We start from the raw sequence: 18933 nt of genomic DNA, 5'->3' as shown, positions 1-18933 counted from the left end.
CTAATCTGCACACAGGTTACATAAGCTTCAGCTATTGCTGTAGGTCAGGGGTGTCAAACTCGATTTCATTGAGGACTGCATCATGGTTGTGTTTGACCTCGGGAGGCTGGGATGGACATGGCCAGCTCGACATCACTCGTGTCAAGGGGCACCTGTGGTGGCCAAGTGCTAAGGCAGGACTTCCCTCAGACCCTCCCTCTCATTATAATCCCCTTCCTTCCTTCCTTCCTTCCCTCCCTCCCTCCCTCCCTCCCTCCCTCCCTCTTCCTTCTCCTTTCTTCTTCCTTCTTCTCTTTCCTTATTTTTCCTTCCTTGCTCTCTTCTTTTTCTTTGTCTTTCCCTTTTCCCTTTCTCCCTTCCTGTCCCTTCTTGCATGCTCAAATGCTAAAGGGGAAACATTTCTCCTTTTGTTTTGTTTTTAGTTTTCTTTGCACCAACTCCGTTTCTTTGAAAACGGAGTCGGTGGGCCCACACATGGCTCCTCTGGCCCCGTTTTTGGCTGCAATGGCCTCCAGCCAGCAAAAATTTATTTATTTATTTATTTATTTATTTATTTAATTAATTAATTAATTAAATTTATATACCGCCCTACTCCTGAAGGACTCAGGGCGGTGAACAGGCACGAAATAAAACACATAAATACAAAAGTTAAGACATGATTAAAACCCAATTAAATAATTTTTGCCCGAGACAATTTAAAACTCCCAATAATTTAAAATGAATTAAAATTTGAGTTTAAAAATTTAAAAGAAGGGGAAAAAATTAGGCCAGGCCGGCCTGCTGGAATAGGAGTGTCTTCAAAGCACGGCGGAAAGTGCGCAGATCTGGGATCCTCCGTATCTCCGGAGGGAGCTCATTCCAGATAGTAGGTGCCCCCACAGAGAAGGCCCTCCCCCTAGGGGCCGCCAGTCGACATTGTTTGCCTGACGGCACCTGGAGGAGCCCCTCTCTATGAGAGCGTACCGGCCGGTGTGTGCCCGGAGAGTGTGCCCCCCCAGCTCTGTTTTTGCTGGCAGAGGTACCCACGGGCCGGTTCTTTGCTGTTTTCAGGATGGCCCTGTGGGCCAGATCTAAGCACCCCACGAGCCTTGAGTTTAACACCCCTGCTGTAGGTGATATTTCCACCTACTCTTCCTATTAAGTATTTCTTTAATTATTCCAACTTATAAATTAGGGGATGAATCTTTACAGTATGTTTGGTGATTTGATTGTTGCCCGAGGTACATTAGATCACTCTCAACAAAAAACTAATGTAACAACCATTGACAACTAATTCAGGTCATGTGCAAAATTACCTCTCAGTTCAGAATTAAACAATAAAAGTAACCAAAATAAGCACATTTATTAAACTCCCTGACTAGCAACATTTACAATTTGACTCTAAACTCTCATATATTTATTCAGAATTAAGTCCCATATGAATCCAATAAAATGTTAATGTTAAACTTGCAGTTTGGTATAAGCTTATCTGTAAATGAAGCCATTGGAATTCAAGAGTGCTTCTGTGTAAGTGGGTTGCAGAATAGCATTCAAAGTGTTTTAGGAATGCAATTTTCACATTATTTTCTTTACACTTGATTCATGTTCTCACTGTGATGCAAATGTAATTAAAAATTCAGATGCGTAAAGTTGTAAATCTGTAATTTGCTCAGACTAAATTGGCAAAAGGTGTTTAAGCAATGAAGTTGGCTGATGATAAACAGCAACCTAATGTTTCCCACTTTGACTTTTTTTCAGAACCAGTGGGGAAATTAAATTAATTCCTCTAGTTGCAGATTTAACAATTCTAATGAGCTGTCTTTAAAAATCAATTTATATATTTATATCAGCTTTGAAAAAATATTATTACTAATTTCAGATAGTGCTTTCTTCTACAGCTTTAATGTTACCTTGCTTATATTTTGAATTGTTCACCCATCAATCAACCTCCTAAAATGGAGTCTCACTTGTATATTAATTATAAAAGCTCACAGGTTTGGTGATATCAGGTTCTGTTCTGCCTTTGTAAGAACTTAAAATTATGGTATTCCTTATAAATGAGACTGAACAGGACTCTATAGGATTAAACAACTTTTCAAGAATTAAGTAGGTATAGTCTTTGCAATTATTTTGTAACCATGATTGCTCAAGAGGCTAATTAGGGTTTGAAAATTAAGTTTTATGCTTTTGTCTTGTTGCCAGTAAAAGTCTTCCATACTATTGACCTCCAGACTCTGTCGTGTTAAATAAAACTGAATTGAGAATGTTCTCAATAAGCTATTACCAGGCATTTCCCACTTCTAATTCATTTTAATTATGTTTACTTTTAGAAGATTTTAAATTTGATAGTAATGGAAAAACTCTGGGAGGTTTATTTTATAGTAAGTCTCACTGGTTTGCAAATAATACATTAACAAGACAAAGAATACCGAGTTCAAGTCCCTTGAAATAAGGATGTTAAGAATATCTTAAAAATGGTAAAATATGATAATTTGTAAATTATTTTGCAGAGATGATATAAGGAAATTATTCATTTTCCTAGAGCTCTATCAGTGTTATATGTCAGAAAAACCGCCTTAAAAATCTTCAAAAGGCTCATGAAATACTTCCAAGGCAAGGTGGACTATAATTAATAAGCAACACCCTTGAAACTGAACACTTGATTCTGTGGATTAAAGAGATTTGGGGAAATCTGCTGGGCCAATCTTGATTATTAATACTATTTGATAGAACACCATGAGGCAAAAGAAGAAAGAAGAAAAATTAAACAAGATTTAAAAATTTGGATAATTTTAAGGGTGCAAATTGGAAATTTTTAAGGACTATCAATTTTGGGGATTTTGAGGAAAAATCTCAGGACTGAGTAAACTTTACTAATAATGGCGTTTTTGGTTTTTCTGGGCAATTGGAATATTGGAACCTTGGCGAAATATTGCGTAACTTTCAGTGTACTAAATTATTACAAAATGTTTCAATAGGGGAAAACAAATACAGTTCATAAAGATTTTTTTTTGTATGTTTTATTTGCAGTTTTCCTTTAACAACCAATGTATTTTGTGGACTAACAAAATATGTATGTAATGTAATGACTAGGTCAATACATTTTGTACACAGTGCTAACAGTAATAATACAATTACATATACATAATTTTTATCTTCCAACTTCTAACCTTAATATGTTCATTATAATTATATTATATTCTTTTATATATCAATATGTATAATACTATTTTCCCAATTTGTACCTCCCCCCCCCACTTGTTGGGGTTCTTCCATATTCACCTCTTTATCTTTAAACAGTACTATTCTGTCTTTATGATTCTTTAAAGCTTTCTCCAAAAATATATTTAAACATCAATTACATTTCTTCATACAATGTGTTTGTTGATACCTGTTAAGTCACCAGTATTTTAATATTTTAAGTATTACTCCAATTCCACCATATTTCCAATATCTCAGTTTTCTATAAGCACCAATAAAACCAATTATTAACAAAATTTAATCGGTTATGGGATTATATATCTAAGTCCCCTGAATTTGCAGTCCTTAAAAGCTATAAATTCCAATATATTTTTGCACACTGTTAATCATAATAATACATTTTGTTGTTGTTGTTAGTTGCGAAGTTGTGTCCGACCCATCGTGACCCCATGGATAACGTTCCTCCAGGCCTTCCTGTTCTGTACCATCCTCTAGAGCAGTGATGGCTAACCTTTTTGCCATTGCGTGCCAAATATGGGGGGACTGTGGGGGGGTTGCACACACATATGCCCACACCCATAATTCTATACGCCCTGCCCCCCTGCATTCCCCCTGCTTTTGGCACGTGATGGCATGATGGCCCCGTTTTTCTCTCTCTCCAGGCTCCAGAGGCTTTCTAGGAGCCTAGGGAGGGCAAAAACAGCCTTCCCCACCCCTCCGAGGCCCTCCAGAGGCCGGAAACAGCCTGTTTCCCTACTTCCGGTAGGCCCAGAAGGCCCGAAAATCAGCTGGTCGGCACATGCATGCGCGCCTGTGCTGAGCTTGTGTGCCCACCGATATGGCTCCACGTGCCACCTGTGGCACGCGTGCCATAGGTTCGCCATCACGGCTCTAGAGTCAATTTAAGCTCATGCCTATTGCTTCAGTGACTCCATCCAGCCACCTCATTCTCTGTCGTCCCGTTCTTCTTTTGCCCTCAATCTTTCCCAGCATTAGGCTCTTCTCCAGTGAGTCCTTCCTTCTCATTAGATGGCCAAAATATTTGAATTTCATCTTCAGGATCTGGCCTTTTAAAGAGCAGTCAGGGTTGATCTCCTCTAGGACTAATAATAATAATAGTAATAATATATTGAAATATGCCTAATCGCCATCTTCCACTTCCTAACTTTAGTATATTTGTATAAATTCAGTTGCTGCTTTCTTACTATTTGAAGATTGCTTTTTGTAATTTTTAACTTGGGTTAAATCTTTGGGGTAAAAGTTGGAAGGTATCTCACCCAGTTTCACTGCTCTGTCCACGCGCCGCTCCAGCACAAGATCTTAGTGTCCCGGTTGTCCCAGCTTGTGATAGACCAAAATGGCCATCGTTCCTGCTGCCGTTTGGAAGAGCTTTCTTCAGATCAATGAGGAAATTGTGATTTCCTCGTGATCGACCAAGCACCTCTCCTTTCTTCACCACCCCTCCAGGGCGGCTTGACCCCATAGGCAAGCAGTTGCCAGCTGCATTTCACAGAGCCTGGCAGGGGCCCGCTATTTTCCAGCCATTCCCGCCACTCCAATAATAAAGAAATATTATTGATGTTTCAATGTATTGAGGAAGATATGACAAGGAATCATAGGGAGATGATGGAACTGATGCAGGATACAGATGTGAGACTAGAAAACCCAGCAAATGACAATAAAAGATGAACAAAAAACTCAGAAAATAGAGGAGAAATCAGGAACTGGGGAAATAATAGAGGAAATAAATCAAAAAATGATACAAGCAGATAAAGATATGGAAGAGATAGTAATAATTCTTAAAATGGAACAGATATATTACTCTTTAAGAGCTCAAAATATAGAAGAAAATAAAGAGAACGATCTCCCAAAAGTAGTGAAAAAATTACCGATGGGTGTTCTAGAGATCCAACAGCAAGAGATAGGGGTTGAGGCAGATGAAATTCTTAGATTAAATAAGTGTGATGTAAGGAGATACAAGATTCCAAGGGAGAAACATGAAAGATTTACCAAAAAGTCAATAAGAGTTGAAATTCTAAAAAGGGCAAGAGATGATGGATAGATAAAGAATACTTCTTAATATGGTGGCTATTTTATTAAGAGTTAGAAAAAAGAGGTAGAAAGTAGAAATTGGGAAAATAGTATTATGTATACTGATATATAATAGAATATTATATATTCTATATAATCAGTATATCAGTATTATATATACTGATATAGAATATATCATAAGTACAATGTATACATAAATGTTAGATATTAAAAGATCATGATTATGTATATTTAAATAGTATTATTATCATTAGTATTGTGTATAAAGTATATCGACCCAGACAATACACTGTTCATTAAGCACTTATGGATGTTAAAGAAAAACCTATAAATAATTTTTTAAAAAACATTTAAAAAAAGAAACACTGAAGGTATTTGCATTTGGACATATAAACTATAATTCTGAAATCAGAAATGAAGAATTATTGCTTTATTGAATATGCATATTTACTTGGAAATCCCACTGTATTCAGGGGAGTTTATTCTCTGGTGTTTCAGATTTGGAGACTTACATTTTCTACATTTTGTGTTGACTAGAAATACACACATACACAAAGGCACACACACAAACATTATTGCATAGTGCCTTGTGTAGAATTCTGTAGCTTGGAAAAGTATGACAGTCTTCAGAAAAAAATTGCATATACTGTCAATTTCCTTTTTAGTTTTTTCTCCACTGTATTATGAGTGTTTTCTCACTTGAGAGTTTATAAAACATTGCCAGTGTAAATGTTGACCATACATAACTAATAAAAATTTCACTATTTCATTCATCTTTTGTAGTACTGTTTTTACAATACTTAGAATATGCTTTAGCCTTGATCATCTTTAAATGAGTGTGCAAATAAAAATGATCCTAAATGCACTAGGTGATGTATTCTTTAAACTTTTATTGTGTTAAGCCTAGATATAAAGAAGGAAATTTATATAAGTCAACTCCAACTCTGTTACCCAAAAGTGAGAGTGAAAAACATGTTCTACCAATCTATAATTCAGTATAGCAAAAACAGATCAACTTCAAGGAATGACATACAGAGTCTTCCTGCTTTCATCGGAATGGCAAAATCTGAACTGCAGCATCACACCCCAAACTCTTTAGGGTCATACATGCATCATTGGAATACATGTATAAACGGTTTGTGTTGCAATACTGCAAAACCAGTGTGTCACTCTGATCCACACTCAACCCCTCCCCCATCAGATGCCCCTGAATTGAAGACATTCCATTACTTTCCCCAAAACTATATTATAGAAAGCATTTTGGTTTCAATTATTTGATCATGGCTCATTCTGCATTAAAAAAAATCTAATAATAGCAGCAGTAGAGCAAAGAAACTAATTATCTTTTGGCTGTTGTAGCCACGATGAAAGAAATTGAACTCTGAATTAAGATCTGAATAAATACGACCATGTGGAGTTTTAGGTATTATCAGAAACACAGCACGTATTCAGCAAAAGTTCAGGGTTTATGGAATGAAGCTAGTATAAAACTATGACACAAGATTGAGGAGATGCTGGAAATCTCTATAACAATTAAAGAAGGCAACTTTTGCCTTGATTGATCAAAATGTTTACCATGCTATGAGCATATGGAGGATATCCTCAAATATATATATATATATATATAAGAGGCGAGGTGGTGCAGTGGTTAGAGTGCAGTACTGCAGCTACTTCAGCTGACTGCTAGTTCAGCAGATCAGCAGATCTGCTCACCGGCTCAAGGTTGACTCAGCCTTCCATCCTTCCGAGATGGGTAAAATGAGGACCCAGATTGTTGGGGGCAATATGCTATTTAGTATACTGTCTTTGGTGTAAGCCGCCCAGAGTCCTCGGAGAGTGAGTGGCATAGAAATATGAATAATAAAATAAAATAATAAATATTTGAGGATTCTGCGAGTCCCATCCCCGAGGGAGATACACCTGGTGGGACCCAGAAGAAGGCCCTTCTCTGTGGTGGCTCCCTCTCTCTGGAACATTATTCCCCCAGAGATTAGAATGGCCCCCACTCTAATACTCTTCCGGAAGGCGCTGAAGAGCTGGTTCTGCCAGCGGGCCTGGGGAACCCAGAATGGGATGGAGCCCATTAAATGGCTTATGTGATCTGTCGCTGGGGCAGGGGGTGGGGGGATTTTATTATATTTATTTGATTATTTTATTAGTTTTATTTTTTAATGTGGTTTTAAATTTTGTAAGCTGCCTTGAGTCCCATGGGCGAATAGGCGGCAATATAAATTCAATAATAAATAAATAAATAAATAAATAAATAAATAAACAAATAAATAAATAAATAAATAAATAAATAAATAAATAAATATTCTGCTAGTTACATAAGCATATGCTGAATCCTTCCCTCTCTATTGCTGTTTTTCCAGAAAATAATCTGTGGATCCATAATACTATCCCGGTGTTAAAGCAAACATAGCTAGTTCAGTTTAGGAAAACTTTTACTTGGAAGTTTTCTTGGCAACTCAAACAGTTTCACAAAAGAAAAATGGGATATGTGCGTAAATAATATCTAAGGCCCAGATTTTCCACTTACCTCTATATTTGTGTTCTTCCCATATAAAGATGGGATACAATTAGTATTACCTCAGGATAAATAACATGTATGGAATTATTTATCCACAGATTCCCTGTTTTTTGTTTTTTTTTAAAAAAGTACATGTGGAAAGGTTGTTTTGTTTTTAATTTATAGATTAATATATTTTTTAAAAAAGAAGGAATGAAAAAGTGAGCAAGCAAGTGAAAGGACAAAAAGAATAATTACACAGAGATATAATACAATATCAGTGAGTGTACAAAGGGATTATTGAGATTGTACAGATAGTGCTCAGTATATATTGATGCGAAAATAGTCATAAAAAACAAAACATGAAGAATTTTAATCTCTAGCTAAGTGCCAAAATCTCCACTATTTGTCATTTAAAAAGAAAAAGAAAAACTACTAAAACTTTACAAACACTACCGTGTTTCACTGAAAATAAGACCCTGTTTTATATTTTTTTGAACCCTGAAATAAAAGCTTGGCCTTATTTTCGGGGAGGTCTTATTATTTTGGGGCGTGTGGAGCAAGATGGGGATCCTCTTGGTGCCTTACCTGATTTCCAGCTCTGCGCTTAAATATTTTCAGGGAGGGCTTATTTTCAGGGGGAGGCTTATTTTAGCGCATGCGCTTGAGCTTATTATCAGCGGATGTCTTATTTTCAGGGAAACAGGGTAGTTTCTAACTTCATCATCATTACTTGTTGAAAGAACTTGGTGCACAGCCTTCAGCTAACTAGTGCATAAAAATGTAAAGATTAACAATTTTTCAAAGAAATGAAGAAAAAAAAGACCCTCTATAATAGCTGGATAATTTTTTGTTAAGCAAAAAAAGTATGAAACTGTAATAACATTTTCTTTTGGCTGTACAGGTAAGCACATTAGACTGGATTCGAGCTGAAAAAGCCTATAACCTCTGTGAGGTTCTATTTAAAATTCACAAGGTAGGTAAGTTCTGAATAACAAAATATTCTATATAGAAGATTATGTTAATTATTTACTGAATAAAACCGAGTCAGAATAAATTTAGCCAATATCAGCAGTAAATTATTGTGGTTTTGTATAATGTGATAGTGACATTGCCCTTCTCTATTGCTTTCATCTGGTAGTTTTGTCCTCAGCTTTCTCCTAGAAAAATGTTTCACGCAAAATTTCTCACTGTGGATGGTATTTCCAGGAAAAAAGGTCTCATGTTGACTGAAGAAGTGACAATAGTTGCCAATCAAGATAGATTTACCCGTAAAAAAGGCAGAACATTTTCTGAATTGCCTCATTGGTAACTCATTTAACCATCGCATGATCTATGGATTGCTTTGGATTTTCCATGGTCATATCTGCTTTTTATTTTAATTTAGATACTTATTTTGTAGGAATCTTTTTGCCATAGGACTTAAAATAACTTCATAAAGTAATATATAAAAACGCCATGCTGATCAGGAATGGGGAAACATTAGGAATGTGTAAAATGTTTCAAGTCTGAAATGCTTTAAATGCATAATTCACCAATTTGATTTCAAAACTGCTATTTCTGATCTCACTGAAAGTGAAAACTAATGAAAATAGTATTTTAAGCTCAAAACACTTTAAAAAAATGTTCAAATATTTCTGAAAAGTTCATAAGAATATCAGAACATCTTTTAAAATTGGAAGATAGCATTTTGAACTGGAACATTTCAAATAAAGTGTTTTGTATAGCATTAAAATAATACAAAATCCACATTGAAGCAACAAATTTATGCAGTAATTGCAAACTTAGTTTCCAAAAGCTTTCCATCGAGCATTATTATGAAAACTCCAGAAAAAAAGGAGAAAAATCAACAATTATTTTGTTCTTCCTTGGATGGATGTAACTTAATAATATTACAACTAATATCACCTAGCTTGCATGACAGAGTTTTTAAATAAATTATCTAAGACTGTAAAACAGTTAATATCAACAATACATCTGCTCCTCCATTCTGTTCTTTTTTCTGGGTTTCTTTAACCACTTAGCCTGATGAAAACTTACTGGAAACTTAAAAAAAATAAAAACATTTTATAATCCATTTGCTGACCTTTTAGATTTTAGATTTATAAAGGAAGAAATGAAAGATTAAACTTTATATTTCGAGTATTAGCAATTCCTCTTCTAAACTGCTTCCTCGTGAATGCTTCAGAAGCCCTTAGTAGATCAGTTGACCTCTTTAAAAATATACATAATTTTCCATATTGTTTCATACTTCCTGACTGCTTACTTATTTTGGCAAAGTTAATTTTAATAACAACACAGTAAAAGCAAATTGTAACACTGGAAGTTATTTTGGTGAGTTTAGGATTCAGTACTTTGTGTTTTTGACATTTTAATAAATGAATACTGAATTGTCAGTCTTCATGAATACATTAACTGAAATACAAAAGTGTTAGTGTGCAACTCTAGCCTCTGTTCTGTTAACATTTCAGTATAAATGATAATGAAGGAAACTTAGAGCAAATCAATTAAGTTGGGGTAAATGTGATTTTCAAGAAAGATTAAGGTTTCTCCATTAGAAATTCAAAGATTCCATTTACTCTTTTAAGCTGTTTTCTGTTCTGAGTGAGAAGCTGATGTGTCCTCCACAGACCAACATTTGACTGAATTCCTGGGGGACCCAGAATATCTCCAGCTGCCCCCCCACCCCACCCCAATCCCTTTGCAGGCAATTGTAGACGCTCTCTAGCTGTGGAATTTCTCATTGGAGTTCAATAATATATAGTATGGTCTCCCATTTCTCTACCAATCATGAATTTGCAGTGCACTAAATCTCTGAGAATCTGTCTTCCACCTAATTCTCCTGCTATTGACTGCTAGAGGTGAAGGGTCCTTGAAGTGTTAGTTGACTCCTGGTGTCTTCATGGACACATTCAAGCAGCTTTCTAGGCAACAATACAAAAAATGTTTGGATGGCTTTTTTCGGAGATTTTGTTTTCACTTCTTAGTCTAGCTGACATCCCTGTTAGTCTTGAATCCAGCTATTACTAGTTTCTAACTCAGCCAGGTAATGCCACCTATTCTACTAAATCCACTGATGATTTTTCTTTATTAAATATGCATATCTTATCATTAGTACCTTCATATGAATATTCCATGGCTAATGAATGGTTCTTTCCCTGCCCCATGACTCTCTCTCCAAATAATAATTTGAAGCCCTCCCATGTACAAAGTAGAATATATTCTGATCCTTAATATTTAATATCATATAGTATGTACTATTTAGTATTATTCAGAAACATGTAAACAGGGGTCAGTACATCTGCAGAATAGACAACACTGCAAATATTTCTTTCAAGATGTATTCCAGTCACTGAGTATCTTGAGGGAGAAATTATGGCCTATGGCCACTTAAATTTTGCTGAATTTATTAATTTGAGTGGCCCCAATGTAGTCATTGGTGAGGAATGCTGGAAACATTCATTATTAGCAATATTTCCAGACTAATAGATTCTTTATTGCATCATTACTTTACAAGTGTCTTAAAACCAGTCAATAGTAAAAATCGTTTTAAGTCTAAATGAACATGCATGGGTCTCTGCTATTGGGGTTTGCTGTTCATTATCATATATTGTTAAGCTTCATTCCGACAATCTTTATCATTAAGGGTCATCAAGATTGGTCAACATGTAATATTTATTTCATTTCTATTTATAATTTTTAATAAATCTCTCTTTTTCATAATTCCTAAGGCCTTGGCCGTAAGTTAGCACACATATGTTTCATGAAACGGGGCCTGGAAATAGGAACGAGTCTCTTTTCTGTCCTGTTTCCAAAAGCATGGCAGTTTAAAACTGAAGAAGTGGAAATACTGGAAATATGGCTCAAAATAATTTGGAAGTTGATTTGTTTTAGAAATTAAACCTAGTGTTTCAAGTTGGATAAGGTCCTGTCATAACAAGTGAAAAGTTCCAAGTGAGTTCATTTTCAAAATCATTTCACGTCTACAAGTACATAAACTGCATCTAATTTTTAAAAATGTAAGACTGGGATGTAGAAAATGAACAATTTCTCCTCTAGCTTGGCAAGCACCTTACTTAACTTTTTCTCAGTGCCAAGTCACAGACTATCAGAACCTGAGCTATGAAATGTGGATTGAACAATATTAGCCCAAAGAGAGGCATACACTCCCTTAAAAAATTATGATATGGTGGTTATAGATTGTACTGAACTCTCAGTTCTAATTTTTCACATTATATAATTTCATTTATATTTGCAATTAATACATTGAAATTCTTTTCCATATAGGAAGTGAAGAGCAGAAATATTCATAACACTTGACTTTTATTTATTCATTTAGAAGTGGTACATTATATATCAGCACTGAACAACAGTTCTCTCCATGTATATGCATATACTAATACCGAGAAGAACTAAATCTGTTTTTTTTTCTTATTGATATCTAATATTTTAGGCTTTTTCAGTTAAGTGGATAGATAGTGGAAGTAATCCCACTTAACTAATAGTTTTTCATTAATAGTAAATTTTCCCAGCAATTCTGCTATATAGTTAGTTACCTGATTATGAACATGTTTAAACAAAATAATCTGTAATAGTAATTACAAGTCATAATTAAAACCTTGGCTTGCTTGATTTACATGATTTATGTGGGTGGTTTCTTAAAAAGGATACCTTTTATTAAAATCAATCAGCATGAAGATTTTGTTTACTCCAAGCAACAGTGTTAACGCAAACACGTATGAGTATAAATATACAGTACCTTCCATGTTATTAATTGTCTTGCTATTTGTCATTTTAGCATCATAAATTAGATGTTCATTCTAATTAAGTAGTATTTATCACATCTGAATTAGCAGCATGTTACTATTCATCCCATTTTAGAAATGGGCTACAGATTTGCTCTTCTTATTTAGCATTCTTTCCATCACATCTGTACCCCATTAATTTCAATTGGACAGTGAAGTTCTATCGAATGTATCTTTGCTTAGATTAAAATCAACTGCTTTATAGTCATAGTGGTGGTAATTGTAAGCTATTTTGCACTCATTCGGGAATATTTTAAGATTGCCTTCTATGCGGCTTTAAAAAAATACTAGTAATCTGAAAGGAGAAACTTCATCAAGGCTAAAAACATACTCTAGACTTCTCCATTTTCTACCAGATATTCAGATTTTTTTTTAACTGGCTGGTATTCAGTTTTCCTTATGCTCTGACTGCTGCTTTCAAGCTAAGCAGAAAAGGCTCCAGCAAGAAAGGCTTCAGTAGTATATCTCAGACATGTGTAGATTTAATATGGCCCTTGGGCTAAAGGTTCCCTTTTCCATTTTAAATAAATAAAGTAGATCTCCTGGATCAAGAACATATTGTTTCATCAGAATTAATATATTGTTTCATTTTCCAGTAAAGATTTAAATTCATACTTTTCCCAATCTACAATTTCAGTATTGTGTGCAGAAAATGAAAGTGAGTCAAAATCCACTAACCTAATAAATCAATTATAAATGTATCATTTGGAGACATGTGCATAAGGGTCTCAACTTGTCTGCTGTTGAAATGAGAACTGCCTAGAAGGATATCTAAAGAGTCCATTGGATTCTTTTCCACCCCCTTTGTCTTCCTCTGCATGAAACGTTATAGCAGTAGGAATTTATTTATTAATCTGATGTGCTTCAGTCTAGTCAACATATGACTTTCTGATGCTGATGCTTGTTATTTTCTAACAAGTAGGGCAAATCAAATGAATGAAAGCCACCAGGATCAGGAAATGTTCTCTTTTAGCAGAGATTTAGGCTCTTCAGATGTTAATGGATGGTGTTTTCCTATGAATCTTAGCATGTGATTAGTAAACAGATAGGTGGACTAGGATTGATTACTGAAAATTCCTGCTTTGGAAAAAAAAATGAAAAGAGGCCGTGGAACAAGAGAGCCACTATAGTTTCTCAATTTAACAATGTGAAATATCAGCATGATTCTGATGCAAAAAGGCTGACACTCAAACGTCCGGGATTTATTTCTACAGGATCAAATTATTCTCATTCTACTTTAGATGAAATATCTTCAAAAATATATCTTTCAGCTCTGGCTCAATAATGACTGTTGGCTACAAGCAAATTTATATTTGGGTATTCACCAAGACTACGAGCTTGAAGACCAGAGGCCATATTGTTTCAGTGTTGTGGTTGGACATGGCAAGAGTCATTACTTCAATGTGGAACAAGGAAGTGAGCTGGCAATATGGGAGAAATCATTTCAAAGAGCAATCTTTTTGGAAGTTCAGAGAACAGGGGTAAGTAATAGAAAAAATACATCTGCCACTTGAATAAATGTATAATGTATTTTGTGTATGTTTCGTATTTAAATTTTCTATGAGCCCTGCCTATATGTGTATATGTATGGGGAGAGAGATACATATGCATTTAGACAAGGATGGGATTGTTCAAACAAGTATTTAATAAGTTGGTGGCTGCAGTGCCTCAGAGAGGAAGTCCATTCATAGAATGGTAAGGACAGCAGAGAAGATTATAGGAAGCTTGCTTCCCATTATTCAGGGTACTGCATATAAGCGCTATGTGCTTAGAGCTCAAAGTATTTTTAGAGACCCCACACACCCACTTCATGGTCTGTTTCTGTTGCTCCGCTCTGGGAGGAGGTTTTGAAGTATCTATAACAGGACTACCAGATTCTGTAACAGCTTTTTTCCCTATGCCATCCATCTGGTAAACTCGCCAAGTTTTGTTTTTCTCACCATGTACATGTATACATCCAAAGTAGACAATTCTTTCTCCGTGTCATATACCGTATTTTTCGCTCCATAAGATGCACCTCACCATAAGAGGCACCTAGGTTTAGAGGAGGAAAATAAGACAAAAAAATTTCAGGAGGAGCCTGAGAGGACCACAGATAGGTGTCCTCTCATGTGCCAGCTCTGCCTATTGACTCCTGCACTGTAGAAAAGAGACTGAAGAGGCAGGCAATGACAAAGACAGAAGAGGCAGGGTTCAGCACTGTAAAAGGACCCCGCCGCAGCAATCCGGCTGCTATTCACCAAAGATGCACAGACATTTCCAGCCACTTTTTTTGGGGGGGGGAGTGCGTCTTATGGAACGAAAAATATAGTAATATATGTAGGTATATGCATAATTTTGTATTTATTTATTTATTTTGTCATGTTTATGTAGTGTATATTAGAAGTGGTGACCCTTTGAGAGCTGTATGCAACTAAATGTAATTTTAATGTATGCCGATTAGTGTACATTCAAAGTGACAATAAAGTTATTCTAAGTCTAAAAAAAAGTTGTGATATCATGTGACCATCTTCAAGCTCTTTATAGTTGAGGAAAGTATTAGTATCACAAATGCAGTATATTATAAAATTTGATACTGACAAATGAATTATCTAATAGATGCTCTTCTGTTGATAGAAGGTATCTGTCACTAGAACGAGAGAAGTTTTTCCATTATTTTCCCTTTCCTCTGCCATCTTCTAGAGATTATAAAAGAAACTGCCTCTTCTTCAAACAGATGTTGCTTTATGTAGAGGAATGGGTGTGCCTTCCAAATGTTTTTGGAAAACTATTTGCAAGTAGACAGATAAAACATAACATTAAAATACAAATACTAAGAACATAAGTAAAACAATACTGAGAGTAAATTTAGTGTAGCGGTTAAAGTATTAGGCTAGAAACCAGGAGATCTTAAATTGTAGTCTTGCCTTAGACAGCGAAGCCAGCTTGGGGACCTTGGGCCAGTCATTCTCTCTCAGCCCCAGAAAGCCAGAAAGGGCAAACCACCTTCAAAATCTTGCCTAAAAAACTGTAGAAACTAATCCAGGCAGTCACCAGGAATCAATGCTGACTCAATAGACACACACACACACACACACATACACACACATACACATACAGAGAGATACAAAAAAGTAAAATAAAAATTGGACTCAGAGAACAACGTACTTCGGTGTTCTTTTTCTGACAGTAGATTTCTTCAGAAATGGATATATTTCTGTAAAAGTATTCCTTTATAAAACTCAGCTTTTTGGTGGAGAACTAAACTTGCAACTCATTAATTAATTAAGCCTAATTAATGAGCCTAATATTAACTCCAATTTTATGGGCCAGTTAAAAATATTATTCCACAGATTTACTGCACCTCAGTCTGGCATTCTTCATAAGGGAAATTGAAATTTATGGCACTTTCTTAATCTGAATTCCCATAGAAAATTATAAATCTATCGATAGCAATCTTGATTAATTTTTTTCCTAACTTCATTGTCACTTTGCTGCAGTTGTTTCAGAATACTGTTATTGGTCTCATTTTCATGGCTTTTACAAGTAATCTCCATAAATGAAAACAGCTGTGTTGTTTACACACACATACAAACACAGTCTTAAATATTTCTGAAATATTACTGATATGTTCTGAAGAAAAAGAATATCATTACTATTTTTTTTCCAATTTTCAATTCTGTTATGGTGGGTCACAGAGTTAGCCAGTTGTTTAGATTTTTAGCCAGTTAGCCAGACTTGGAATTTTTGACTACCTATCAAGTCCTCGCCAAGGACCTAGGATAGGAAAATGTTGTTTAATAATATTTAAGATATTGTTCCAAACTATCCCTTTGCAATTGATTGATGGTGATTTTGTCAATGGCGATGTTGTTCAAGTTGTGCTCCAGATGTTTTGGGATCGCACCCAAGGCACCTAATAGTATTGGTACTGTCTTTGCTTTCTTTTGCCACAGTCATCCTATTGGTAGTTCTTTTTATTTTGTGATTCTTTTCAATTCTTTCTCTTCTCTTCTGCTGTGCCCAAGTATTGCAAGGTCCACTATTAAACTGTTTTTAATTATTAAACTTATTTTTCTCAGTTTTCAACTTTAATATTATTAGCCAAAAGATCCAAAGAACAAATTATAGATATATTTAAATTTTGGCCTGTGGTAAAATGGTTTTAACAGATAAAATGTAGGAATAAATATTACATAAAACATTTATTAATAAAGACCTTGTTTAAGATCAATTGTAAAATTTATAACACAATAAAGCATGATCCACAATTCAAAGTCAATACCATTACAGGGACAAAATCTGGGAGACATGAGAAACTTTTGAAATCTACTATATAACATATTTGACAGCAATACAAAAGCTATTGCATATTTCTTTAAATGTAACTGCTACAGTATATAGGGAGCGGAAAAACATAATTGAAATTGCTTCTAAAGATGAAGGCTGTACATGGAACTTTGGTGTTTCCCATTAACTCCTGCACTGAATTGTCAAATAATATTTGTATAATACAATAATATTTCAGTGTCATGCTCTGGAAAACAAAGAATCAAGATTAATATGAGTCTGATCAATCTTTTGGTTTACCAAAGACCCAGTTTCCATGAGAATATCAGAATTTGGAACACAACTTGGAACCTTTAAAAGAACTCTTTAAATTTTCACCTCCAATTGGGTTATATTATTGTTGGCAACTGTAATCCAAACTGAAGTTCCATAAAATATTTTAATGCATTAAAATCTTGTATTGCTACAGCAGTATAAAATCTCTAAAGCCATACCATCCCTTTTGATAAAAGTATCGAAGTAAAACTATGACTGAGTTATCATACAATATTGACTTTTCCTGTTATACTTTTTGAATTTTTTAAATCAAAAACCAAAAATCTAGTTTTATCATACTCGATCATCTTGCCAATATTTCACTAGAGCCTCAAGTTAGTGTTTCAGACTGATATGTGAAAGAAGAACAGTGTCATCCGGAGATAACAAAGCACAAATTTTTCTTTTCCCTGATAAGAAAAAAAAATCTCCCTATTTTTATTATATATGCTACAATAATCTCAAAAAATACAATTTGCAGGTTTGTGGTATCAAGTAGAGGAGTGGGGGGCTCAGGGAAGCATGATGGGCTTTGGCTAGGAGTGAGATAAATGGTGCAGGAAACTGTGTGGGATAATTTTTCCATCCTAGAAATTAGATATGGCATAATATCAAGGAACACAAAACTAAAGTTTTTAAAATCTTTTCTAATCATCCACCTGGATGCAGTACTCTGCTATGATACATCTTGCACACTATACTTTAGATCCAATTCTTCTCAACAACTTGAAATCACCATTTGAAGGTGGTTTGCAAGCGGCTTTGAGCAAATTATAATTTGCAGTTTGTCAAGATTTCATAAAGTCTTCAGAGATTCAGTATAAGAAACCTTTCCTGTGATTCCTCCCCACCCTTTTTATAAAAATAGAATAGAATAGAATAGAAATTTGGTAACGTGCAAGACAAGTTACACAATAAAAAAATTAAAAAAGACAAGCCACAATAGACACAAACTGTTATCTTATACATGCTTGATAATAAATAAATAAATAAATAAATAAATAAATAAATAAATAAATAAATAAATAAATAAATAAATAAGTGTTCCTTCAACTTGTTATCTCCTTTTCTACTGCATACCTTCAGTATCTGTGATAAGTGGAGATTCTGAAAAGAATTAATTATTTCACTGCTTGCAATACAGATAGTTTAAATCTGTACAAGTGGTCCTCAACATAGAATCATAATGGAGCTTGGCCGTTAGGGTTGCAAGTTGTGGCAGTCCGGTGATCATCTCATTTGACAAACCTCATCCCTGCTCTTCCCAATGTGATTATTAAGCGTCCAGCAGATCACTCAGTGGATCACGGTTTGGGAGACCTAGCATAGACCCAGACCCACCTGTCCCAGCTTTTCCAAGATCTCTCCCAACCACTGAGGTACAGTACACTCCCCTTGAGTTCCCACAGACCTCAGGCCTGCAATCTTTTATATTTTAAATACCGGCAGTCCTCGACTTATGACCACGCTTGAGCCCAAAATTTCTGTTACTAAGTGAGACAGCTGTTAAGGCAGTTTTGCCCCATTTTTGCGAACTTTCTTGCCACAGTTGTCAAGTGAATCACTGCAGTTGTTAAGTTAGTACCATGGTTGTTAAGTGAATCTGGCTTCCACATTGACTTTGCTTGTCAGAAGGTCGCAAAAGGTGATCACATGACCCCAAGACTCTGCAACCATCAGAAACCTGAACCAGTTGCCCAGTGTCCAAATTTTGATCATGACAATGGGGATGCTGCAACAGTGAAAACCGGCTATGTCACATTTTTCAGTGCCGTTGTAACTTCGAAGGGTCACTAAACAAAT

The 18933-nt window shown here is 35.2% G+C and overlaps 1 protein-coding gene across 3 annotated transcripts in view; it reads left to right on the top strand.

Annotated features, from left to right (window-relative positions):
• SNTG2 (syntrophin gamma 2) overlaps positions 1–18933 on the top strand; it is a 256219-nt gene that overhangs the window by 220123 nt on the left and 17163 nt on the right. For 2 of the 3 annotated variants that reach the window (XM_087882430.1, XM_034432001.3), the window contains exons 13-14: positions 8646–8717; positions 13818–14027. In XM_087882430.1, the coding sequence (XP_087738556.1) occupies positions 8646–8717; positions 13818–14027 (282 nt within the window). The remainder of the gene's footprint in view (positions 1–8645; positions 8718–13817; positions 14028–18933) is intronic. The other variant, XM_087882429.1, reaches the window with a different exon arrangement.

This window comes from Pantherophis guttatus, chromosome 1, assembly GCF_059756535.1.
Source record: "Pantherophis guttatus breed Tessera chromosome 1, ASM5975653v1, whole genome shotgun sequence".
Taxonomy (NCBI): Eukaryota; Metazoa; Chordata; class Lepidosauria; order Squamata; family Colubridae; genus Pantherophis; species Pantherophis guttatus.
Note: the sequence above shows the minus strand (reverse complement) of the source record. Positions and strands in the feature narration are given on the sequence as shown.